Below are 27380 nucleotides of genomic sequence, written 5' to 3'. Positions count from 1 at the left end.
TTCAATATAGACATGCTATAAAATCTAGTTTAGTGATCACAATGATGACAACTCCCAGTTCATGCTCTGTTTGGGTGGCTTCTGCATAAGGGAGCAAGATGAGAATGGGAAGAGAAACACCCCTTTTCTCTTAAGGTGTATCTTACCTTATAAACAGTGCCAAAAGCTCCAGAGCCTAAAACTTTGACCTTTTTAAATTCTGTTTCCTTTAAAATTCTCAGATGAGCCTGGTTTGGTGCCTCCCCGCTGGGTGTCAGTGGTTCGACAAGCTGGGGCAGAGAGAAGATGATGTTAGAAGGACATACAGTCTAGGAGGAGAGCAAACTGCATGCTTCGGGAAAGCAAGTAAATCCTTCCTTTAAAATAATAAACGTTTTATTCCATGTGAAGTTTCAAGGAAGACAGCCCCACTCTGACTTGCAGCAATAAATACCTCAAGTTGCTCCAAATTTCAGAGGTAACACCAATCACAGATTGCCAACTGCCATTTTGAAGGAGAAAGAGGGAATACTACTGTTCAAATGAAGGCTTTGACTTCAAAGCCCTAAAGCACATGGCAAGAAGAACCATGCAATTACCAGAGATCCTAAAGAAGATTTTTGTTTTTTGAATTTGTGAATAAATTATTAAAATGTTTTAAATAATGGGCAAGAATCACCCACAACCATTCAGGTCTGCTCTTGTTTAACTGGGTGGAATTCCCGTGGTACCAGTGGCTCTCCCAGACTGCAGGGTTTACAAGTGCCAACTGGAACTCTGAGAGTGATTCTTCTGTCAATAACAAAGGAGATGGTGAATTTACTATCAAGGTTTTATAAATTTGGTCTAGGCCTCATTACCAAACAGCAGTAATGCCTTCCAAACAGAGGTATTTAAAACTTTTTTGATGCACAAGTCAGCATTTTCCCTTTGTGCTGCTTCTTTTTCCTTACCTTTGAACAAAACCATATTTAGCTGGATACAATCAGATTTTAGTGGGCCAGCAACCTTTCTGCTTGGATGAAATATTGTCATTTTGAGGAGTACAGGGAGTACAATAAGAACTGAGCACAAACTGAACTCTGCTATTACAACTGTAGAATACAGTGGTATGTAAAATATTGTGAGGTAGTGCATTAAAAGCAGCACAGCTTTGACTTTAAGGATTTCAGCAGCTGACTCTGTGAAGCCAGTGAGCACAGAAAGGAGCTGCAACTGGGCTTTTAGCATATGCTAAATACAATTTGCTAATGATTTACTAGGACCGAACTAGAAAAAGAAGGGGGCTAATTATAAAAGAGTGGCTTTAATCCAGGACAATGAATTTTGCTGGTTTATATGTGAGGTACCCAGAGGGTGATGCTGCAACACACACAAAACCATGCAGAAAACAAAAAGCAGTGTAGGAACCCTGTTTGTGCCCAACAGCGTGAACCATCCACTTTGATGGCTCTGTGGGGTTTTCATGCTAAAAGCAAACCAAAGACAAGACACAAACACTTCCTCAGTTCCTTTCCCTCCTCTTCTTTCTCTCTCATTTCTTTCTGAAGAAATGAGATGTGTGTCTCATCAAGGGGGGAGAATTCTCGAAAGCACCCAAGTTGCCACAGCACCCTCAAGAATTGTCTGGAGGTAGAAACTATTCAAGGCTGAGAGTCTACACAGCAAGGTGCCATGGATCAGCAAACACACTGCACCTCACCCTGAAGGTATAGTTTTTTCCAAGTAGACATTCTCAATGATTTTCCTTGGTATTTAGACATCTAAAACCCCTAAAGCTTTTAAAAATTATATCCCGAGGGATGAGACTTCAGATTAAGTGAGAAGGTGTTAGATGCCCATCGCCTCTTTCCTGAGGCAGACACCATGTTCGCCAACCCAAGGGCTTGTTGAGTTACAAGGCAGATGTATGGTGCTTTAGCTCTCAGTATGAGCAGGCTGGCACCCGTTAAAGCAGGTAAAACAGCCGGTGTTGCCACTGTGCCATGCCGGCAGCGCTCACCTCCCTCTCCTGCAGCAGCCGGCGCAGGGTCCTCTTTCTGACGATGTGGCGCCTCCGCAAGTAAAGGCCGATGCCCAAGCCGACCACTACCAAGCACAGGAGCCCTCCAACAACACCCGCTGCGATAGATGGGATTTTGGAGCTGCAGGAAATAAGGGAATGCAGAAAGACAAAATAATGCTTAGGTGTAAGATTTAAAAAGCCCTAGGTTTTGATTAAACACACGCTCTGGACATCCGCTTAACCCTTTTCGAGATGAATCCCCTGTAATGCAGGTAACCATATCAATCCTAAATATCTCTCTGCCACTAGCCTTTAATCCTTTCTTTTTCTAGCTCCTCCTTTTCTTCTCCAGTAAGATCCCAGGTCTCACCTTGACAAGCAAGCTAAGCAGAATGAGGTTTTGGAGTCTTGTGCCAGTAAGAATATTTCTCAGTTCTTTAACTCATTTTTCTCTGCTCTCATCTGTCACTTCCCTGTACAGAGCTGAAGACTTAACTTTAGTCCCAGCCTTGCAGTGTCCAGCATGGAAATGGAAACATGCATGCATTCTTTCCAGCTCTGTCGTTAATTGTAGCAGATTAAATACTCACCCATTTGGACAGCCTTCAAGACCTGGCCCTTTGCACCTGTAAAAACAAATGAACATCACAAATGTATTAGCTCAGGCATACATAATTCTATAATTCCAACTAAGAAAAGTCCTACTGATTGAAAAGTTTGTGTTTCAGAGCAGTCCAAGTATTAACACTGGAATTTATAACAGTTATACTCTCTATTAAACATCAGTCAATGGCCCTGCTCCAAAATCTTTTATCTAGAGGTACAGTTATAGCTTCATACTCAGTTTGAAGAATATTTTAAACCAACTTTATATCATGTGGTAGAATGATATTCAACCACATGAATGTCATGTGGGGGGTGTCATAGATACACAAATTCATGGACTTGCTGCTGTGCTTGGACACCTGTACTAGCGCAGAAGCTTAGGGCTGACCATGGAGGAGGACAGAAGTAGCCTCTCTCCTGCACAAATGCAGAAAGCCACATGGAAACGTGTCACTGCAGACCTTTCTGCATGATCCTTGTTTCTTGATAAGTAGAAGATTCCAGTTTCCAGACTTTCTGTTGCAATGGAGAACTTGGGTAGGAGGTACACAGTCCCATCAGGAAACAGGATTTGACAGCACCCCCTTCAGCTACAGTTTGTTGGTATAATTTTATTTCAGCATCTAAGGTCTGATGTTGAAAGTGTAAACAGGAACAAGAGTTATCCAGACAGCCAGAAACTTTACTAACAAGACATTCACCCTCCATTTGAGTTTAAAATGAAATTCATTTTGGCAGCCCAAATGCAGAAAACAATACAGATGAAAACACAGTGACTGCATTCACTTGATGGTCTAATGGGTGTGAAAGGCACCATGCATTCCCTAAATGCTGCTGGGCTACAAGATGTACGCTCTTCTTGGGAACTGTGGTCTTTGTGGTATCTACCGAGCAAGAATAGCATTACAGAGAGGGTTACATCACCTCTGAAATGCAGAACACAGCAAGAAGAAAAGTCCAGTTTGTGGTATCCGCTCCCTGCGCTGACTTAAAGAAAATGGATCATCCGAAACCAACTCCAGAGGAGGTCAAAGACAGGGTAAGGAGTAAACCTGTGCCAGAAAAGCTGCTCCGCATTCCCTTTTGCTGAGAGGAGAAACCAGAAGGTTTCCAAAATGGCAGGTAGAGGTGGAGATCTTATCTCATAACTTGTTCTAGGTCTAGGGGAGGAAGAGGTGAAGTAACTACTCATTTTATTGTGTTTTTGTTTGTTTCTTTTCATTACTCTGATCTTCCCTCATGTATTCGCCTTGTTTCTGGGCCAACGCAATGCTCCAAAACCCAGCATCTGGAAGGTCTTGTGAGTTCACTGGGCTCCCATGCAAGAATGTGCATCCTGGTGTCCTGGACATGCTGGAAGTGCTGTACATACTGGTTGCCGGATCCCGGGCGCCCAGCTTTGTTAGTGTTCCCTGTCTGCCTACAGCTTGGGTTGTTTGCTCAGTTGTGTAACTAAGCACGTGCTTGGAGAGGCTGCACATGTAGCACAGAGCCATGAGCTTGCTTATAGTCACAGGAGATGCATCTCACTCTACACCGGACTTCTCTATTTGGGTGCTCAACAGAAAACTGATCTAGGACCCAAGACCTCATCCCATTCATGCTCTACCACCCAGGTATGAATTTCTACATGCTAAGGCAACAACGTATGAGCAGCTTGCACATAAGGATGTTGAATTTAAAAGACCTCACTTTATTCCAGAATGTGACTGTGGTCCTTTAAAGTCTCTTTTCCTAGAAGTTCTGGTTTGCCATGCTCCTTTACAATGGCAAGTCCTCTATTTGCTTCCTTACAGTAAAAAAAATGGCTTGAGGAGATAGTATCTACAGTCTGAGGAATGACCAACCAGTTATTTCCCTACACCAGAAAGTAGAAGCAGGAGAAGCGTAGATTTTCATCTGTCCCCTTCTCTTTATAAATTATTTCCCACACAAACCCATCAATATCAAGTCTAGTGGGATAAAGTAAAAAGGTGTTTGGGAAGAAAATGACAGATCGGCTTGTGCTTTTCAAGTCCCATGTGATTTTCTGATTCATTTCACAAGTCTAAGAAGAAACAAAGCCTATGAAAAATATCCATCCAGGACTAAACATAACCATCTTTCTTACTGTGGAATTTTATGATGACATCCAACATAAGTAACTCAGGTTTTATGGAATCTAAACAATCACTTTTTCCATTCCTGAATCATTTTTCTTTTGCTTACAGAAACCAAAATGAGAAATGTGACCTTGTGTTATAAACTGCCTCAAGACCTTACGGATATATCAGATGGAACCTAGCAGTGGTTGTAGTCTCTGAAATATTTCTCTACTTATTGGAAAATTAGTGCTGTGTACAGTCCTGGAAAAACAGTGCATCCTGAACTCAGCATTCCATCTATCTACGTAAATATTACTTGTCCCAGTACAGACATAGCTATTTATTTCCCAAACCCATCAAGATTTTAACAACTTTCTCCTCGACCCATCGTTCCTAATTTGATGTAAGCCAGGTTGCTCTGATTTATGGCCTTTCAGAGAGGACTATAACAGCCTAAGTTACTCCACAGTCATAAAAGAAATTGAAAGTCATTGGGCTTTTTAAAGCCTTACAAGAACCTTTCTCCGCCCTTTCTTTCTCATTAACCTCCAGAATGTGACAAAGGCATCACATATGTGCTGTGCTGCAGTAACCTTCCCTCTCATCCCCCACAGCTGCTTTCTCACACCCCCTCCTAAAATCCCCTGGTGTCTAACATGAAGACTGGTGAGGCACATAGTGTTGGTAGTGACTGTGGAGGCTGAATGCATCAGCCAGTGCTATTAACCACAGTGGTGGTTTCTTTCCTCCTTGCTCTTCGACCCCAGTGGCTGTGGCTGAATTGAATTCCTGTACACTGGGAGAGTGGCAAAGGAAAACCAAATCCTTCAGCACCGAGCTGATTAATTAAGCTGGTGTGTGTCATTAGTTGCTTGAGTTATAAACTGAACAATTCCCAGGCTTTTGGAATGTTGCTCTCTTTATCAGAGCATATTTTCTTAGCTGTACTAGAGGCAGAGAAAAAGGAAGCTTGTACAAAATCCCCAAGAGATTACAGGAGAAATGGGAGAGAAGGGATCTTTCGGGCTGAGCAGGAGAAAACTTCTTCCATTCTGTTTTCTAATGAAGGCTGAGAAAATGACTCAGCAAAGAAGACGAGACTAGATGGGGTTCTTCACAGTGATACAGAAGAAGAGAAGCATTACCACTCAGCACACCTAAGTAAAAAAACCAAAGTTCACGACAAAGCTCAGCCGGGAAGAGCAGTCCTCTTTACTTGCAGCTTCTTCAAATAAGGAAAATAAGAGCCAGATCCTGGAAACCCTTACTTGCATGACTCCTGAAGCCAGCACACTTAATCATGCTGATAAGATTTTGTGGGCTGTAGCCACGAAATCGGACAGGGACAGAAAAAAGTTGCTGTTTTCTGGTCATGCAGAAATCGCTGACCGTGGTTTCTAAGGATTCGAAAACTGTGAGACAGATGTTTTCCACCCACTGCTGATCACATCCCATTCCCGCAGCACAAGGGAAAGGCGTGAAGAGAAGTAAGCGGCATTACTGATTGACTGCCTTCAAGGGGACAATGCTGTGCCAGACCGCACATTCCCACATTACATCTCTGAAACTGGCTCCCTACCCATCAATGCCATTGGCCTCACATGTTCCCTCTGTAAAGCAAATATAGCAACATAACCCTCTTCTAGTTCTCCTGAGCCCTTCAGGGATACAGTCTATTTCTTCTGCCACATTTGGGCAGCAACTTGAACAGGACCATTGAACATGTCCACAATATAACTGCAGCAAACTTAGCCCAGTTCTTCCATGCATTCATACTACTTTCTATGTTCTGCCTTAAATAACAGGGTTAAATACGCTGAGCCATATGCTGAGTACCCCTAATTTAAAATACATCTCTTTACCCCCATCTCCCAACATATTCCTGTGGTACTCCCATCGTCTGCTAAAGCCAGGCAGGAATTGACTTTTCTGATGAAGTCTGCTCTGGGACTTGGTTGTGCACAAAGAGCCACCACATGGCTCCTCACTACATGCACGTCTGGCAGATTATGTTCTCCAAGTTTGCATTCATTCGAGTCTAGTGTTTGATCTCACTACTGAGGCTGCACAGTGGAAAGCCTTGTTCAGATGTGGTTACCCATTATGCTGTATTTTGATGTGGCCACTTAGAAGAAGGATATTGGATCACTGTGGCCAGTTTGTATCAGTAGGCACTACTGAGGTCATTAATAAAGAGTAAAGTTATTAAGATCCTGCTTCAACTGAGATCATTTGTTCTCAGGTGCGTGATGGGAAGCCTGATAAGCCTTGCCTGCGACTATAACAAAAAAGAGGGGGCACTGCTGTAAATCACAGCAAACCCACGTGGCTGTTAAAGCTACCATCTGAAGAACAGATCACTAGGAAAGGGTGATACTTGTTGGCTTAACCCTTTTCTCCATGACAGCAGGCGCCTGGCCACTCTCTTCTTTGATGACCTGGCAGTTGAATTAGGTAATGTACAACGGGATCATGGTTCGTCTGAATATGTTATAACTTCTCTCTTGCAACAAGTATTACAGGTATATTACAGGAGGATCTGGGATCAGACAGACCTGCAGGGTACAGGGAAAGGGCCTGTAGAGGATAAGACACCAAACATAGGTGCTTTTTTCTTTGAAAGCATCGCAGTCAAAACAACCAAGTCTCAATCCCTAAAACCTTTTATTGAACATCCCATGTCCTTTGCAGGTTGGAAACCAGGAGAGGAGATAGTTGTTACTTATTGTCATGTAGATTAAATACAAGTTCAATTTACAGCTCATTACAGGTGGCAGTTTAAGCATGCCCCCAAATGAGGACAAAAATGGTTTATACAGATTTGGTTTACTGTGATGCCCATTAACGAAGTGACATTCAGGAGGCAAGCAAGGCTTTAAACTCAGACCAAGAGCTAGCATCTGGGAAGATGGAAAAATAGAAAACCGCTGTGGTACCCCACGGGGATTTCCCTCTTAAAAAATGAAAGGTGCAGAGAAAAATGGTCCCCGGGAGCTCAGCATCCACCAGATGTCACTGATGATCCTCCCAAAACCAGAGGACCCAGTGCCAAGCCAGGTGGGAAGAGAACCGAAAAATGCATCACTGGTGAGGAGCTCCGTAAATTCCAGGGCATTTCCTATTTAAATCAACAAACAAACATGTTCCAAACCCCTAAAACCCTGTTTTTCTTTTTTGCCTTCTGTGTAAAGATGAAGTGTCACTGAACTTTGCCTATTTACAAAGCCCACTGTGCTTTGCTTACATTACCTGTGTACTGACCTTTCTCACTCCCTTTCTTCTTCTCAGTTGTTTGAAATGGGTCCATCAGGAAGAAAAAGAGCGCAATTCAAGCTGTTTCCCTATTTCTTCCCCCCATCTTTTACTCACCCCCGGGTGCAGTTTGGATGGCAGAGCTGGCAAACAGCATTCCCATCGGCGTATTTCCAGACAAGGGTGTCATTCTCACCCAGAACTCCCGCCGGGCAAGATTTCACGCAATGGGGGCCATCTATAAAATGGGCACATTTCATGCAGTTGTCAGGGCCCTGCAAAGAGAAACAGCTTGTTTGTAATGCCCTTACACCAGCCTATTGAGGAGGAAATTCACAAGATAAATCTAAATGGTTTTCACCGCTGGAAGTTTCCAGCATCATCTGGTTTTATTACCTTGCTACCTGATATTCTTGCGAGTATTTCTCTTGTAAGGGACCGTATGAAAGGTAGTACCTCATGTTTGAAGCGTTTAATTAAGCCTGATGTTTAATATTTTCTTAAGTTTCAGCTGCTTTTTTTGCCCCTGCCTTCTGCCTGGTTGGAAAGCTTGCATTTTGCATTGGAAATGGGGAATAACTTAGTAACATCTTGATAAAGGGTAAGCTGAAAAGCAGAGGGCCTGGCTGAGCCTGTTGTAATCTACCATCACACAATGTAGAACGATGGACCTGGACCTGCTGACACCTCCCTGAAGTACTGGCCTCAAATCAGTATTTTCTTGGTTTCTCAGCATGGGCTCTTTCACTTGTTAGGGAGAAGCAAGGGATAATGGAAACAACCCAAGGAGTCTGTAAGTTGTTTTTTTTTTACTTTGAAAAGCACTTAGTTTGTATTTAAAGGCATTGCCTTTAGCCATTTTTAGCTGAAATGTTTTTATTTAGATTATAATAGCACCAGGAATGCACTAAGTATTTTATAGCAGAGGAACCAGCAATTCTGGGTCAAATTCTACTACGGAGAAAACCAGACCTGACCCACAGTGGGACTACAGTAAGACATGCTATAGGAAGATTATTTTAATTACTGTAAAGTCTAAGGGCCACTGTAATAGACTGATTTCTATGTGCTGGGCAAATATGGAACAAGAGGGCTGTCACTGCCTGCAGGAGTTTATAATGTTAATAATATCCCTGAGGCCATGGTAGTCTAAGCTAGAAGGGAAGATGGAAATGCTTCACATTACTGAGCAGTGACTCTTGAGACTCATGATGGGCAAGGGTTGAACACTCAATGGCTGCAGGGAAGAATAGCAAGAAGTGTTTAAGGAGTTGGGTTAAGTAGCACAGAGAAGGATCTGTGATGGAAGCATGAGACTTGGTTTCAATTAGCCCCTATAGAAGAGAATTAGAGCTTTATAATCAAGGTATTAGTTTGATCTGATTAAAAAGAAATCATTTAGTACCGTTGCCAAACTGGACATTTCATTACACAAAATAGTGTTCTTAAAATTAAAGAACAACAAAATTGAGGAAGACTGGATGACCAGCAAGACTGCATTGCATTGACTTCTGTAGGAGCAGCTTGAATGAATTGGAATATTTAAACAAGTTTGAATTTGGAATATTTAAACAAGTTTGAAAATCAAATTGTTTTGATTGCCTTTCTTTGAATATAATTTACACCTGCAATTACTTTAACATAGGTATTTACTGTGATTTCCTAGAGGTAGGAACACGGTTAGAGGAGGGAACATGGCTCTAAGTAAAAACTGCTTCCTGCATCGTTTTTGGTAAGCATTTGGTCTTGATGACAATTTTAGCACTGCTTTTCAAAAAGGCAAAAGGCCACTGGTTTAATCCATTACTTTAAGCAGGTTTTTTTCCCTTTGAATAAGGGAACTTAATTTGTTCACACCAACTTGGCACTTCATTAGCTTCATGTTCCTAAAATACTTGCCAAGTTATGTATCACCACACACATAAGTAAGTCTCTTTTTTAGCTCTCTCTGTAAAAGGCACAAAACAGAAAGGCCCAACAATACCTGGGACTTTGTATTATGTATATGATAGATGATAAGAAAGAAAAGGTTCCCTTTCCAGTTTCTGCATCCCTGCCCCATAATCTTGACTTCCAACCTCTTTTATCTCTATCTTGAAGAGGTGTAAATGAGACCTCAGGATTATCTCAGCACATGGAATACATATTAATACATGGTCTGAGGTGCAGGTTTGCTAAGCTGAATCTGCTCTTACAGGTCCAGTGCAGGTTGCGTTGTACATGGTGGAGTTCTGCACCAGGCACTCAGGGTGGCAGGGGAGGCACTTGGAATCCCTTTCAAACTCTCTTGGCTCCCTGGAAAACAAGAAAGGAGGAAAGAAATAATAAAACCGCAGGCTGATTAGTGAGTGATAAACTCTGCTCATCTCCCCTTTTCCTGATTTTTCCAGCTTAAATAGATTGGGATGATAGTGCTGAGACAGGAGGAGGTACAGGGGGACCCTCCTGGCTACACCACTAGCACTTGCTTAGTTCAGCTAAGGGGAGGTAAGAGTAAGGGACATTTGGTTGACGGTGAAACACACTGCACTCCAGATTGCACACTACAGATCAGTTTACTTTCCCTTTTAAGCTAACAACACAGAATATTCACAATGATTTCCAAAGGCTTTTAAATGGTAGTGATGCAAAGAGATCAGCAAAAACAGTTCAAGTGATTCCAAGGCTCCAAATAATAATTAGGGAAGTTAAACAGCAAAGCACTGATAATTAAATTCATGCCCTCACTACAACACACAATGAATCATTAAAATATGAAAGTTGGGAACAGATGGTTTCAATAGCAATAAAGCTGTTCCACTTCAAGTAATGGTGTTATTAATTAAACTAAATCTACCCATCATTTGACACAAAAAATGCCCAGATCTGCCCTTCAGGTCATAATAGCTGCTGGCGGGAATTCACTGACAAAAAAACCAGCTTCTAACTGCAAGCTGCTAGAGAAATACAATCATCAGGGGCACCAGTGCCCTGTCAAGTACTTGCTTAATACTCATGGTTTTTGGAAGCCAAACTTGGAGAGGTTCATTAAAAATATCCCTGTAATTTTTGGTGCTAGACATGCCTTTCCTGCCTACATCACCTGTTGAACTGCCTGGAAACAGCCGGAGCCCTGACGCACAGGCAGTGATGTGTTTTCCTCGGCCTCAGTGAGGCTGCAGCAGTAATTTTGCCTGAAACTGCTGCTCCTAGTGCTTTTGCAGATGCAAGTTCATTCTCCCTTGACTGTAACTGCAAACTACAGGGGCAAGCTGCTCATCTGAACAAATATGAGTCCCTTTGCAATAAGGAAGCCTACCACATGGTGAAGCCCTGGCTCTGGGGGCAGCTGAGCTCACAGTGACACCAAATGGCTCTGGTTCTCACTTGATGTGCTAGATATGACAGGTATAGCTCGGATTTTCATTGGGGCTTTAAGGTCCATTATTTCTTATGGGAAAGAAATGCAAGGCTTAGTCCCCCTGGGCCTCCAGATAGTCTCCTCATGGCTTAAGGGGATATTTTCTTGGCAGAAGCAAAATCCTAAGCAATGCTGCATGGGGAAGAAGAGGTACCTCAGGTCCTGTGCTCACACAAAATCTCTGCAAAGCTGGTGAAATCCCATGTAGCCAGAGACCCTATTTTTTGATTTCTTTCTAGTTACGATGCGCTTTAAGCTCTAAAACCCCTGAATCATATCAGACACCTTACCCTTGCAGGATGTTGCACTGTTTCACACACTCCTTTTGGCGATCGAAAAACCTGCAGGAGAAGCAGTGGAAGGGCCCTGGGCCCCAGCAGCCCACATCTGAGCACAGGGGGTCACAAACATGTCTGGCAGCAGCTGGGAGAGAAACAAGAAAAGCCATGAACATCAAGGGAGGAGAGAGGGCAAAAAAATCACTGCCAGTGACTCTATCCTGACCGGTTTCTCCAATCTGTTCCAAAGCAGACATGAATGGTCCTGGCAGTGTGGAAAAGGAGTAATCATAATTCTCTTAATTTCCAAAGCCTGAAATTAAGAGTGATTTCTGGCCTTTCAAAATCGGAATGAACTCTTCTGTGACAGCTTAACAGCTGTATAATAAAGCTAAACCAGTACCAGACTATTGTGGTTTAACCCCAGCAGGCAACTAAGGACCATGCAGCCACTTGCTCACTCACAACCCCCTGTGTGATAGGGAGGAGAACTGGAAAAAAAGTAAAACACATGGGCTGCAATAAGAACAGGTTAATAATTGAAATATAATAATAGTAATAATAATAATAATAGCAGTAGTAATTGCAAAGAAAAGGGAGACCACAGACAGAAATAAACCCCAAGACAGGCAGGTGATGCGCAATACAATGGCTCACCACCCGCTGACCCAGCTCATCCCTGAGCAGCAATCAGAGCCTCCTGGCCAACTCCCTCCAGTTTCTGCACTTAGCATGACCTGCTGTGGTATGGAATATCCCTTTGGCTAGTTCAGGTCAGCTCTCCTGGCTGTGCTTCCTCCTGGCTTCTTGTGCAACTCCTCACTGGCACAGCATGGGAAACTGAAGAGTCCTTGACTTAGCAAGCACTACAGAGCAACAACTAAAACATCGGTGTGTTATCAGCATTGTTCTCAGACTAATCCAAAACACAGCACTGCACCAGCTACTGGGAAGAAAGTTAACTCTATCTCAGCCGAAACCAGGGCACAGGCTGAGAGAGTTTAGGTTGTTCAGCCTGGAGAAGAGAAGGCTCTGGGGAGACATTATTGAAGCCTTCCAATACCTAAAGGGGGCTTATAACAACTCTTCACAAGGCCTGTAGTGACAGTTTTACAACAGTTTTAAACTCTAAAAGCGCATATTTAGATTGGGTATAAGGAAGAAAGAGTTACAATGGGTGGTGACACTGGCACAGGGTGCCCAGAGAAGCTGTGGCTGTCCCACCCCTGGCCGTGTTGAAGGCCAGGTTGGACAGGGCTTGGAGCAACCTGGTCTAGTGGAAGGTGTCCCTGCCCATGGCAGGGGGTTGGAACTGGGTAAGCTTTAAGGTCTCTTCCCTAAACCATTCTAGGATCCTCTGATCAATTTCCAAAGTACAACAAATTCATATTCTGCAAAGAGAAGTAATTAGATTTTGGTGCAGGGACCACTGCAGTCACAAAGTCTGAACAGCTTCAACCTGGTCAAAAAAGTCCAATGTTTGGAGTTAACTTCTGTGTCCTTCCACCTATGCGGCTTCACTATGACCATAGTGGTGAGGAAGCTCCTTCCCATCTGCTGGCCATGATGAAGTTCACATCCTTGATGGGAAAAAAATCTCACTTTTCCCACACCATCTTCATTAAAGCAGTATCACTGATGAATTTTGCATGCAGGGGAACAAAGAGAAAAAAGCCTTGCTCAAATCAGTCTTGCATTTCAGCACAAGCTTCCATAGGGCGCAGGAAGGCAGTGCTGACTTACCACACTCATTTTTATTTCTGTTCTGTATAATCTTTGTTTTCTGGCTTGGAGTTGCAAACAGTCTGTGCCAGTCCATGGTGTCAGCATAGCAGAGGTTCTTGTTCTTCATAATGGCAACATCCCCATCACTGATTTCCTTGAGGGAGCGCAGCCCTAAGGACTGTATTTTCAAGTTAACAACAGCAAGGGAATATTGGCCACTAAAATGGAGAGGGACAAAAAGAAAACACATGGAAGAAAGAGTAAGCAGGGTATTATTCAGCACTTTTTCTTTTGATTTTCAGATGCATATTGCTGTAAACTGAATTTTGTCCAAGCAAGATGCTGCTCAGTCCTCTATACTGGTACATGACATTCCTATTGTAAAACAACAGCAATACTTATATCTGGTTTTGCATGGGCTTTTAAAGCTAAAATTGACAGGACATGCATGCTGTGTCAAGTAAATTATGTGCAACAATGGTAGCAGATAGAGCAGCTCTTTTGTTGTGCTGGTCCACCAAGCCACCCTTTCTCTTGGGGTAAGTGCAGGAGGGTGCTGGAGGCACTGCCAGTGTCCATACCGTCTGGCAGACACAGTCTGGCCCCAAGCGCTCAGCTACCTCACATCCCAAAGCACTTCTGATAGCAACTTGCCCAGACTGCAAACAGCACTCTCTGTTCTACTTGTGCTTCCAGGCTGGTGGGGGAAAACCTGCTCCTGAGAGGCAGGCTCAGGGCAGCCCCTCACATGTGGCACAGAGCTGAGGGTTTTACCCCCCAGGACACATCATCTACTGCTACAAAGATGGTACTATACTCCTTGAAAGGTTTTTCTTATTTTGCATCAGCCTGGAGAACAGAAGGCTCCGGAGAGACCTCAGAGCAGCTCCCAGCGCCTGAAGGGGCTACAAGAAACCTGGAGAGGGGCTTTGGACAAGGGCCTGTAGGGACAGGACAAGGGGGAATGGCTTTAACCTGACAGCGGGGAGACTGAGGTGAGACATTAGAAGAAGTTCTTCCCTGTGAGGGTGCTGAGGCGCTGGCACAGGGTGCCCAGAGAAGCTGTGGCTGCCCCATCCCCGGCAGTGTTCAAGGCCAGGTTGGATGGGGCTTGGAGCAACCTGATCTAGTGGAAGGTGTCCTTGCCCGTGGCAGGGGGTTGGAACTGGATGAGCTTTAAGTTCTCTTTCCACCTCAAACCATGATGATTCTACGAAGACACCTGAGTCTCACACTGCTTGACACTTTAGTGTGCTCAGACAAGCACAGCTCGAGTGTCTTTTACAGTGGCTTTGACACATGATTTACTTACTGTTGCTTGGTTCTGCCTCGTATAATCTCCAGATTTTCAAATGCATAGAGATCAGTAGCATTATCAGGCCAGGCCTGAATCAACAAAAATCCTAAAAACAAGAAAAGAAGATATAGAAGTAGTAATAATAATAATAAACAGCAAACAGTGGTCAGTATTGACAGCAGGACTTCCTCTCCCTGCGCTGGGAGAAGGCGCTTGTGCTTTCCCTATGCTTATCTGAGAATCTCAAAGTAAAACACGACATTTTAGGGAACAGGGAGGTATTTTTAGACCTCACTTTATAAACAGTTTACTACTTATCCCACCATGAGGGCTTAGGAGAGTAAGAGATGATTGTGTTGGTGAGCCACATATCCTTGCCACACTGAGCCGCCAGTGATAACAACTCCTTCCAGAGATACCCTAGCTGAGAGGCTGCGGGCTCTGGTGCTGTGGGAGAAAGGTACCACTCCCTCCTACTCTGAGATACCCTCAGGGAACAGGTAAACTGAAGAGAAAGCAGGAACAGAGCAGAACAAACAGCACTCAGAGTGGATTAGCTAAGGCAAGCATGTTTCCCTGCTCAGTAGAGGGAGGGGGAGAACCTGGGAGATTGCAGGCTGCTGTGGGAAGCTCTGGGATTAGTCACTGCTACTCTGGAGGGAGCCAGACAGGTAAAAGAGAGAAAGAAATGGGAAACTGGAGTCACGTCTGTGGACCCAGCTCTAATGTGACGCTCATTTTATAATGAGCTGAGCAGAATTAGTTTTAATTGATCCTTGGCACAAGACAGTGGCTGAGCACTCTGATGGCCACTTTGTGCTCGTGGAGACACACTCACCCCCAAGGAAGAACTCTTCAGGTTTCAGAGGGTGTCTCTGTGAGGATGATGCAAGTCACTAAGCATGCTTCCCTAACCAGCTGCTGAAAGGTCTTCCATAAATAGAAACACATTTGGCTGTTTTCAGCTGGAGTGGCATGCCTCTCCATCACCACATGCTTCTTGGGTGGCTGAGGATCACCTCTGCTTTTAATCTTTGCTAGGACTGACAGTTCAGCAGAAGGAATGGTCTGGCCAAACCACACACCTTGGATAGGGGACCCGTATGGGTTACACGGGTATAATGCTGGCGAGGTGCTGCTGACCACCTCTGTGGAGAGTGAGCCCTGGTAGCTCAGAGACAGAAACAGTTTGCTTGCATTTCTCTTCACATGCTTAAAACACTTCTCTCCTTTCCTTTACTGTTTTTGGCAGTACCAGTCAGAGAATATCTCAGCTCAAACCCCATTGCTAACCTGTGATTTCTTTGACTGTTTTGAAGACATCCAGCTTCTTGGGGTCCAAGGGTAGGGTCTTTGTGAAGGCATCACTGAAACAAACAGAACAAATTGGGAAAAGAACAGCTCAACTTGAATTTCTCCCTAGCCCTTCTCCTCCAGTGCTGAACGGCCAGCAGGCAACTCACCCTAGAAATGCAACTGGGAGGATGCTTACATCCCCATTGATCTTGGTACAGTTTTTGAAGGAGTCGATGTTTGTGGCATTTATGGAGAGGATCCCTTTAAGTTCACCTATTCCAATGCCATTGCACACTGTTAAAAGAGACATACAAAAGTCAGGGGGGAGAAGAGTAAAGCTCAGTCACCTGGAAGGGAATAGACATAGAGATGCCATTAGTCCAGAAAGCACTCCCATACTTTCGAACCTATCATTGTAAGATGAGTTTCATTGATCTTTTGCCTACTTTTGCTTCTCATAAAGCACCACATTCCTGCTTGCCCAGTTGTGCAGCTCTGCTTTGAGCATCTCTGCTCATACCCTTCTCTCTGTCCCATTTTGATTTTATTCCCATTTGATAAAATACTAGGAAGAACAAACACAGGAGAAGGCTTATGTGAAGATACACATACCGCACAGTTTATCCACTGCACTTGTGGTGTATCCCAGCTGGAAAGCATGCTCCACAGCCATGTTTCTTAACCAAACCACTTCTCAAATCTTCAAACTATCACTGGATATTTATATTGAATTTGCACTTAATTAAGGTCAGACCTACATGTACTTTTTCTAACAAGTCACTTATCATCTCAAAGCCTTACTGGCTTATTCCTTGACTGTTATACCTTTGCTGCATAGCCCATCACACTTTTTACACTTCCGAACACCATTTTCTTCTACTTCATAAGTATCAGTATTACAGGAGCGAACGCAGGAGCCGTGGTCTGTCACCACGTAGTTGTCTGGAAAAAACAAGGATACAAAGGTCATTGAAATACAACAGGCTGCACCGGCACTTCAATACTAGGAAAAAGAAAAGGGGGGAGGAGTTGAACTTTCGGCGTACTTAAAGTACAGGCATCAATTCTGAATTCTCACAAACATCCTTTGAAGGCAGATGGGGATACAGTGCTATCACTGTTTTACAGAGAGGGGAACAGTCACGGAAGGATAAAACAACACTGCCAGGTCAGGTTAGGCTGTGCAGCAGTGCCATTATCAGAATCAATACACGGCGCTTTTGATCTCTCACCTTCGCTCACTCTTCCCAGGCTAAAGGCCTGTCAGGGCAGTGCTCAATCTCAGTTCTGTATGCTAAATCCTCTCCTACACTTATATCTTTACGGGTTAAAAAAACATGGACATGGAACAGTGTGAAAGAAAAAGCAAGCACCTGTAGAGGAAGCCATGATCAGTGGCGTTGAGAAAGAGTGTTCAAACCAAAGACTTTCTACCAGTCCTAATTAAGAACCAGTTAAGAGTTGATACTGCTTTGGCAAGCCACAGGATTGATCCCATACGGCTGTTGTTTTGATGATTCTCATTAGATGTTTTTGTCCCAATCAAGAGAAAAATCCTCACAAGTCAAAATTCCATGGTTAAAAATCAGGGAAGGTGATGGATGCAGGCAGTTTGAAGAGGCTATTTACCAGCTACTCTGCCATTTTTGTCACCTGTTCCTGGTTCCCACAGAAGCAGAGGAGAACAAGAAGGTCCTCCTGGCCACCACACAGAGGAATGACAGAGGTCCCTTCCCACCTCCTCTGTGGCTGCAATCTGAAATAAACTTACGTGGACATTCCCTCACACAAGTGGCTCCAAAGCTGTATTTTCCATCAGGGTTGACATCCATCTGATAAGTGGTGGGGTTATACAGGACCAATGGGGGACACGTATCCTTGCACGTAGCATCATCCCGAAACTTGCGACATGCCTGTCATTGAACAACACCTCCCATTAAACTGCTTTCTCCTTAAAAAGTGACAATGGTTTCACATTAGCTTTTTCAAAACACTCTGATGTGCTCATCTCTTTCCTGCTTAGGAAATCCCAAGCAGCTACAGGGATGGTTCCTTATGCTTGAAGGTGAAAGGTTGCTTCAGGTCAGGCAATTGAGTTTAATATTTGGGGGAGAAAAAAGAGAGAGAATATGAGGTTTTCTTGTTCTGAACAAGAAACCTTGGCACTGATGGGAGAGCTGCTGGGATTCACGTGGGAACAGGAGCGAATCTGCATGCCTTAGACAGGAAAATTTCCCCTACAAGCAGTAACCAGATCAAGACATACAGTATGTTTCTTGGCTGCTTTTTAATAACCTAAATCAAATCAAGTCCTTTCCTGCTGATTACTGACTTTTCTGGCTAAATATTAAACTGAAGCCATTATTTTTGGCTGCGAGTAATGAACAATTTAGGAGGCATTTATGAAGGACAAGTTGGTTCTTCCAATCTAATTCTGCATAAAATTAATAGTCACTCTATTTTCCCCTTTTATCTTCCCTAGCTTTCCAGTTGAGACAGAATAGCTGTCTTCCCTGTGAGCCAGTAAAGGGCACCATAGCCTTGCAATTTATAAAGGGACCAGGAATGCAAATAATAACAAAACCTGGACTGAACAGTTTCTAGGGCAATTACTTAGGTATCGTTTAATTCAGAATGAAAGGCAAACATGGAGAAGAGTTAAAACCACAGTGCACACCAACCCCCCCCCCCCCCGAAACTCTTGTAGAAAAGCAATGGGATGTTTTCTTTTTCCCCGAAAAAGCTCCATTGCTCCTTCTCCCTTCACTGCCTCGGGGTCCCCTAAACACAATGCTTTGTGACACGTGAAAAACAGAAATGGAAACCTTGATTTCATTGTCTGGAGTTCAATGAAAGGCAAAAAAAGTGCAGATCCATCATATCTTATGCCCCCTACAAGTTCTTGCTTTAGTAAACCAAGATTATTACTGAGTAGCACTAAAGAGCACAAGGCAATGCAAAGCCACTGCACTGTGGTGGCAGCTGAAGACCTGGGAACCTGCCTACGTGGGGAAGTCACCCTACAGCAAACATTTAGCTGCCCTGAGACAGCTCTGAGCAGCTTTGAGTTCACTGGGGTCTCAAAGGCACTGACACTGTTTTAACACGTGCTAGGAAAGTCCACCTGCAAAGTCAGTAAAGTCTAACTCAGGGCCAAGTTTGTGTCCTCTTCCTTTGAGGAAGTGCTGGAGCACCCTCCAGGTCAGCATCTCTCAGAGGCCTTCTGGGATGGAAGAAGGCTAGAGGACATCCCATGCCAGGGATTTATAGTTATGGTTATGGAGGTGGTGTAGCATGGTTACCAGGCAGTCGCTCTCCCGAGGCCCCGTGCACCCCGCAGCACACTGGTTATGGCAGCAGTCGCTGGGCACCTTTCCCCTGCACCGGCCAGAGCACTGCTGGGCACAGATGACTTTCGTTACTGGAAGACACAATAAAAAAGGAAAAACACATCAGGAATGAAGAACGTTTAAGCTGTGCTTGCTGCAACGAGATCAGAAAATATAGAGAAAAGGTCTGGTGTAGGATCTGTGCTAGATTTTCCCCATGGGATACATATTCTGTCCTCATATAAGGCCAAAGCTTGGGAGGGGTGAGAGCTGGTGTGGGTGGTGGTGAGAAGGGGTTGTGTTCAACCAGTAATTATCGTGGCTCTTGTGAGGTGCTAAGCACTTTGGTCCCAGCCAGCAAACCACGTCCTGCTTACAAAGAGCATCCAGGTCCCTATGGCATCAATGCTTTAAACCGTGAAAAACTCCTTAGAGTCCCTGCATCATACAGCTCAGCAATAGAGCAGGATCTGACCGATTTTGTTGAGAAAATCTGCTACTATTAGTGCTAGCTTTGGGAAAAATGACATGACAAGAATACTGCCAGGACTCTCTACTATAACAGGAAACCGTATATTGTTGGCTTGGGGTTAGGATCCCTTTGGTGCACTAGAAGCATTTCTGCATTGCAGAGAGAGGGGACACCTACTCAGCAAACCCATTTCATACACATGTTGTATTAGTTTAGTTTAGGCTGCAATTCCTTGGCCAAATTTTATCTTCATTACTCAACTCCCACAGAGTTTGCACCAGCGCAGCAACCCGGAGGAAGAACTGGCCCCAATTCAGCCTTTTTTTCAGGGAAGCAAAAACTGCCTGTAACATTTTGTGGAGAATCAGGAAATCGTCTCCATTTGAATATCAAAGGTTGTGTTTGAACCGGAGACCCAAAATGGGATTGTTTGTTCTCTATAATTACTGATCCGCAGACCTTGGCAATAGACATCAGAGAAACCCGATGGCTAATCTGCTGCATTACAGCACCCTGAGCATTTCAGCTGTGCACTACAGTAACTGATACCAACTTCACAGTTGGCACAAATGAGTTACAATATCACCAGGAATTTGTGTAAGTCCAAACCAGATGGTTGTTAATTAACAGAAAACTATTGGAAAATACAGCCTGCTACAGGGTTTTAAAAAAAAAATTCCAATTTTTTTTCCATTACACACTTTTATATCCAAACTTTATTTTCATTTCTCTTGTAGGCCTGTAAGCAAGGTATTATATTTTCAAGGAAACAGATTATTTCCACAATAGGCATTAGCTTCTTTGATAGCAACTCCTCCATTCAACTAGAAACAGGGCAATAAAAGGCACAGTGTTCTACACGAACAGCATTTTGATCTGATTTTTTTCACAGGCATCAGCAGCGGAGTAAAACAGCTCGTCACTTTGATAGCTCTTGACTAGAGCTTCCTGCTGGAAACATGTACCATGGTAAACATTTGTATTTCATACAGAACATCCCGTGTTTGTGGAAGGAGAAAGATATGTACGACCCCAAACTTTCCCACATATGGAAATGTGGGAAACATTTTCAGTTGGCCGGACTCTCAAATGCCTGGAGAGGAGAGCCAGAGCCTGCAAATGATTTCGCTTTATGAACTCCTTGTCATCATCCTGAAGCCAGCAAGGGTTTGTCAATGTGGTAAGCTTGCAGGGCTGAGACCTGAGGTTTCACAAGCCCCTGGGACAGCTGTGTGGTCTCAACTACAGGGACCAACCTAGGAATGGCTTTGTGTGCGCACTGACCACCTCAAACTGCAGGGATGACTGAAAAAACCTAAAGCTTATACTAAAGGAAGAGAAAAAATCTATATGTTCCTTTTTTCCTGAAGCTCTATACGCCATACAGATTTGGCCTGATACTTGCAGGGAAGAAACTTAGGTTTAGGTGATTATTTACAATGGAAAACCAAAGATAGGATGCTGATTTCATTTGTGTTACACCATCAGCAGTCTTTCCACTGAGCTTTACACAACACAAAGAATCAGAAACCGTATTTCCCCACTTATAACAGAAAAAGAAAATGATGAAGTAGGGAAACAAGTTGAGATGGTCTTCAAACCTCAACCTTTACTTTAGTTAAAATAAAGCCTTGCAAAATGTCAAGAACTTCTAAATGAAGGTTTCTATAGGCAAGGAAGTACTCTAACTGCAACATTTAACAGTAAAGCACAGGCCGCCAAACTGAACAACCTCACAATGCCAAGCAGCTTCATCTACAAATTTAGAAGGGCCACGCATTTTCTGAGAGCCTTCCAAAGGTCCTCTGAGCACAGTATGTAGAGTGATAACCCACATGAAGGTGACATCTTTTGTGTTTACAAAAGAAACCTACAGGGATTCCAAAAAGAGGAATTAAAGCCAGAAAAAAATCAGGTTGTGTTATTGCTTCTAATAGTAAAAATTAATCCAACGTATCACTAGCTGGCCTGCAGAATGGCTCTGCAGAAACAGCAGGAAGGCGAACAATTCACCACGCGGCTGCTGTGCTCTCTCTTATATGGTAAAATAACTTAAAGAATAAAGGTTCTCAAGTGCAGATGGAAGAAAGTTGTGGGCGACAGATAAAAGCTTTCAGTATGGGGGACAGCTACAGTCTTTTGCCTCTGGAGGAACACCACATCTGCAGGGATATCTGGACCCAAGCCAAACATCCTCAAGGGTTCCCCTCCAGAAACGAAGCTCCTTGGTGAGAGCAGCCGCAGCCATCCTCCCCATGACTATGCTTCTGCAGAGCGGGAAGCAGGCCACGTCCACGCACAGAGTGCTTCAAGGAGCCCCAACATAGTGGGATGTAGAGAAGGACAAGTTTGAAACACGTGTCACCGATTTGCACTTGACAAGTTAGTTTTTCAATAGATAGAACTTTAGTATGTCAGAGCACACAAGGTATTTCTTAATTAATCTGCAGGCTTACATGTCTGGCAGTTCTGTTCGCCAGGGCCCCAGCAGTGGTCTTCTGTGCAGTTTGGATGGCATTTGGGACCTAAAACACAACAGCAGGTTATTATTTTCTATAAACACGCTCTACAACAACATCACGTGAGTCACAGAAAACAAAGACTTGAGCTTTCCTTCTTGATAAATCAGGGGAGGAAGCTCAAACATTTTGAGAGCTGGACTTTAAACCCTTATACTTTGTTAATCTCTGGTTTCCTACGTGCAGTTCTTCAAACCTTTGAGCCAGTGAGCACAATACCCACCCAGTCTAGCTTACGAAAGAGGCATATTTTTCCCAGGAACAGGAATCTCAGCTACTGCCCGGCTGGCCCTTCTGCTGGGGTTTGCATGCAATGGCAAGTCACCACTGGCTTGCAGCCGGGCATGTGCCAGCTGCTTGCTACAGGCCATGTGTAAATCAATGGTACTGAACAAGGCGGTTCTAAAAGGAAAACAAACCCAACTGGATTTGCAGGCAACTGCGACTACTCCAACCACAAAGTAATTTGACTTGTCTGCCAAAAAACCTCCTTGGTGTAAGACTACGTAGCAGATGGGCAATCAACAGAGAGGTGGCAAGATGGACGGACACCCTGCCTGACCTTGGAGGTTCATTGCCAAGCTCCTTCCCATCCCTCCCTCCTTGCTCTTTTCTCTTTCTTTCTTTTAATGACCAGCAAAGTCCCAGAGAAACAACTTATTTTAGATTACAGCATCATTATTGAAACTATAAATGACTGTCTAAGAAGATTAATCTGGCATTCACTACATTTAAGAGGCATTTCCTACTACAGTGATTCTCTCTGCAAATAACATGATTCTCCTTCCCCCCACCTCCCATCAAATAGCTGAACGAACGCCAATACTTGTCCAAGAGCTGATTGACTTGGTGTGGGACCAAAGAAGTTGAGAAGTTAAAGGTTAACATTTCTGTGACGTTTTGAGCCAAAAATCCTGTGCTGACTTGTACAGTTCACAACTCCTTGATTACGCTAGGGCTGCACAGAAAAATATGTCAACACAAAAGCTGGCTATCAGCTCCCAGGCAATTATGCAACTCGAAAAAGATAAAGAAAATATGGTTGTCTGCCAATTGATAGTGCCAGAAATTAAATGCTCAGAAATGAAAATAAACTCTCCTTTCTGTGAAATGACTGGGGATTTTGTAAGGGACTCCTAAGGCTGAAGGATTAGCTTGAGCCCACTCTAAGCGTATGCTGCACAAACTTTTAAATATACATTCATCTCCCTGCTAAAGCATCAGATTTATCTGCCTGTTTATCATTAATTTTGCAAGGATAATCCATGCAGCCCAAAACACCAAAACATGTTGAGTTTTATGGCGCTCAACATGGGTCTTAGCTCTAAAAAGGCTTCAAGTCCCACAGTAACTCCACAAAGGTACCCATATGGGTTTTCTAGACCAGAGCCTTACATTGTAATTAGAAGATGGCTGGAAAGCAAACGAGTGCACATTAGTCTGAGCTGTCTTTGAAGAACACATATGCAGAGTCCTGTCTGAAACCAACAGAAGCTTTCCCAAGAACTTCACTATAAGGACCTAACACCATGAAAAATTACATCTTAAGTCAGCAGTGAAGAAATGTTTCATTGGAACAGGGCTTCGAGGCTCTGCATGCAGGAGCTGGTGGACCTGAAACCCACAGCACGGGAGATGGGATGTTCATTCTTCCCTCTGAAATGGGGGAGCACATAGCACTTTTGGTAAGTTAATACTCACAAGAAGACAGGTTGCTTGCAAATTCAAGCACCGTGAGAGGCTTTTTGCTGGTGTCAATGATGTCATTCCAGAGAACAGTGTCCATGTTGCACAGTTTGGGGTTGTTGCTGATTTTAACACCTCCATTGAGAATTTCTGCCACAGAAGGAAAAAAATTGGTAAGTGAAGCAAACTGCCCAAGTCTTCTATCTCTGATCTAGAGAAAGGGAAATAAAATACATAGTTGTTTGCCTCAGTCACGCTATGCTGACAGAAAAGGACAATGTGTGCTCCTGATGGCGCAGCTAACAGCAGGCTCAGGCTGATGGATTCTGGATCCTTGTTTTAAAGCAGGATCTAATGGCACATGACTTTGAGAGGAGATCTTCCATCAGCTCTTGATACCAATAACCTAACAGCTGAAGTTTGCTTTACAGGTGCCTTCACTTCTAGCCCTGATGTCTCACCTGATAGCCGCTTCATCGGCAGCTCTCGGAGTCCTTGGGTTTTATTCATGTGGTAATTGGATAAAACTGCCAGGGCATAAGAGTTGTCATAGAGCACATTTCCTCGGATGATCTGGAGGTTTTCAAGGGGAATGACATCCACCATGTTAAGCGCAATGAGCACGTAGCCTGCAACCTCCTGTATCGTCTGAAAGAACAACAGAAGAAACAAGGTGTTTAATCCACAGCACTCTCTACTCTTGACAGTCACTTTCCTCCTCTCATCTTCCAATTTAAGGAACAATAAATCACTTGATCTCATTAAAAAAATAAATACAAGAACAAGAAGGGACTGTGCTGAAAACTTTGCTAAGCAGGCATAAACTGAGCATTCCTAAGGTCCAGCTTACCCGTGTTCTGTCCTAGGGGAAAATGAAGCTTCCTAGGGGGTGCAGGAGAACAGATGCAAGCATGTATGATATAGCAAGTGTGATGCTTCCCCTCAATGTCTGCCCAGCCTTTACCACTGGCAGCACAGAGACGCCATCTGATTGAGGCTTTTACACTCTCTCTTTTGTGTCCCTTCCCTTACAGATCCTTCTACGCTCAGCAGACAGGGAAACGCAGTACCTTCTCACTCTTAAGTAGTAAATAGTTATAGGATAAAGAGACAAGTGAGGCACTGTTCCTGGATGTAGGTTAATTCCTGCCTTATATTGTGAAATGTGTGTGTATCTATCTCCTGCAAGAATCACCATAAATGAAAAACCCTTAAGCTACCACTTAGGATATTTTCCTATTCTATGAAGAGTACCAGTGAGTTTTCAAGAGACGTGTTATGTTCCTGGGAACATTTTGCTCCATGGTCAAGTTGTGCTTGGGAAAGTATATTTGTAACCCATACGTCTGAACCACCTCTTTTCTGATGTTCTTGCTTTTTACTATAATGAGATTTTTTTTTGCTCTTCCTTTGTCTCCTGAGAAGAAAAGCTCATACAAAGACATTACTCTTCTCAACCCAGAGGACTAACCTGTTTATTCATACAAGAGCTACCACACAACAGCTCTTGATACTAGACGTACACTTAATATGTCAAAAAACCTTCTTCCTCTACTGCTTCCTTCTTTGGAAACCTCCTAATCTAATAACCAGTTATGTAAAAAGCAATGCATTTAAAATGCCTTCTTTAAAATATATATACATACATATATATATATATGATGATGTGATGTTATTGCCACTGGTGGCAGCCTGGCAGTGGGGGAGCAGAGCTGTACCCCTTACCCAGTCTCTGTAGGTGGAGAACCTGAAAGTGCCCATGACAGACAGTGCTCCTCCCCATGCCATGGATGCATTTTAACATCCATACCCTGCCTATTCTCCTCTCAGCTTGCCATGGTCACACTTGGAGGGCAGGGTAAGGGTCTCCACACCTCAAAATCTGCCATCAGTGGGTTGCCACTCACTTAGTGCTTTGCTTTGCCCAACACCACCACAAAGCCTTTTGCCCTCTGAGAAGTGAGGCAATGGGTAAGGATGTAATTATACCTGTAAATAAGGAGAAGCCATCTGCATGGCAGCCAGAACAGGCTGGCAGGTGCTTGAAAAGCTATTTCTCAAAGTACCTGATTTACTAAGTTTGAGCATATCCTGCAGCCTACAGGTGTATCAAGACTGTGATCCTCAATTTCGCTGACATTAGCAAACTATGTTTTTGGATCACCACAGAATTTTATAGGTAGCTGATCCTTTACACTTAAAAAAATGCAGTCATATTCCTTTAGCAGGAAGACAATATTGGCCAAGAACACTAACCTTCAGGAAAGACAAGTCACGATTGTTCTCCACATATGTAATCTCCAGGTTGCTGAGTACCACCTCGCAGTTGTTGTACATCCTCTGCAGGCTGGTGAAATGATCTTCCACATGTCCCAGTTGGGTCAGCTTGTTATTTGTCCCTTGACAAACTGTGGAGGAAAGGAAAAAGCTTCATGAAGGAAAGCAAGAATAAATGCAGGGTTAAGACTTGTTGCCCACCAATTTTTACAAGCAACACAGGAAGTGAAGCATCACTAAAGATTCATAAGAAACAAGAACGTTATCTTGCATGACCCTAATGGCAACAGTGCTTGCATGAACAGGGAACAGAGCTGGAATAACCCTCCATCACTTTCTGGTTTATGGTTTTTGTACATAAGTAGCACTAAGTTTTCTGTGTCACAAACATAACTCGGTTCCTGAGGAGTGGCCATTGATATAGCGCCCTCAAACACTTATGGAAGTGGTGTGCTGCCAGCTATCACCAAAGGTGATTTCCCCCAGGACTCACTTATAGTATTTTCAGGGGCATTGAGTTTCCTTGTAAGCTCAGTGGGAGTGAGCAGGGGTTCTTGCAGGAGCTCTCAAGCTATAAGATCGGGTTTTAAGAGCAAACTGAACCTGCAGGGCTCACACATCTCTTGCCATTCTGACATATTTGCTGTATGATTCAGAAAGATTTCAGAAAGATATTCAGCTTTGGCACACAAATCCACCTAAGCCTGCTTTGCTGGTGGGGAAGGAAGCAGTGCCACAAAGAGCACCACCAAGATTACAAACATGTATATTGGCGTGATGGAAAAATTCTGTTACTCTGCTTTACCAAACCTAAAGGAACTGACAGAAGTTATCACTGCTGCATGCAATTGCAATAAGAGCACAAAATGCAAATGCTTTAAAGCACACAACCACACACAACCCCCAGAAACTCTGTACTCATCCAGTCATTCCCTGGCTTATCCCTACACAGCTGAAATTGAAACATCTCTAAGCTATGCTATCACAGAGGAACTGAGAACAACACAGAAGGCAATGTGGTAAAAACTTAACACTTTCAGGTGGAGAGCTTCAGCCCAGCTTTGCTCTTCAGTGGGAACAAAAGGAAGCTGTTACCTCATCACCACTGTAATGCAATCCCAGCCTGAACCTCACGGTTTTCCATAGGACACTGAAAGAATGGCATTCCTTTAACT

At 43.6% G+C, this 27380-nt stretch overlaps 1 protein-coding gene across 1 annotated transcript in view; it reads right to left on the bottom strand.

Annotated features, from left to right (window-relative positions):
- EGFR (epidermal growth factor receptor) overlaps positions 1-27380 on the bottom strand; it is a gene marked incomplete at both ends in the record, with an annotated part of 152112 nt that overhangs the window by 15124 nt on the left and 109608 nt on the right. The window contains 17 exons of the mRNA XM_080611439.1: positions 147-269; positions 1982-2123; positions 2575-2610; positions 8044-8201; positions 10122-10221; positions 11617-11749; positions 13348-13547; positions 14642-14732; positions 15920-15993; positions 16090-16216; positions 16748-16864; positions 17694-17835; positions 19225-19343; positions 22180-22248; positions 23944-24078; positions 24390-24576; positions 26185-26336. Of these exons, the coding sequence (XP_080467565.1) occupies positions 147-269; positions 1982-2123; positions 2575-2610; positions 8044-8201; positions 10122-10221; positions 11617-11749; positions 13348-13547; positions 14642-14732; positions 15920-15993; positions 16090-16216; positions 16748-16864; positions 17694-17835; positions 19225-19343; positions 22180-22248; positions 23944-24078; positions 24390-24576; positions 26185-26336 (2105 nt within the window). The remainder of the gene's footprint in view (positions 1-146; positions 270-1981; positions 2124-2574; positions 2611-8043; positions 8202-10121; positions 10222-11616; positions 11750-13347; positions 13548-14641; positions 14733-15919; positions 15994-16089; positions 16217-16747; positions 16865-17693; positions 17836-19224; positions 19344-22179; positions 22249-23943; positions 24079-24389; positions 24577-26184; positions 26337-27380) is intronic.

This window comes from Psittacula echo (assembly GCF_963264785.1).
Source record: "Psittacula echo genome assembly, chromosome: 2".
Taxonomy (NCBI): domain Eukaryota; kingdom Metazoa; phylum Chordata; class Aves; order Psittaciformes; family Psittacidae; genus Psittacula; species Psittacula echo.
This window is presented reverse-complemented; position numbering and strand designations above follow the sequence as displayed.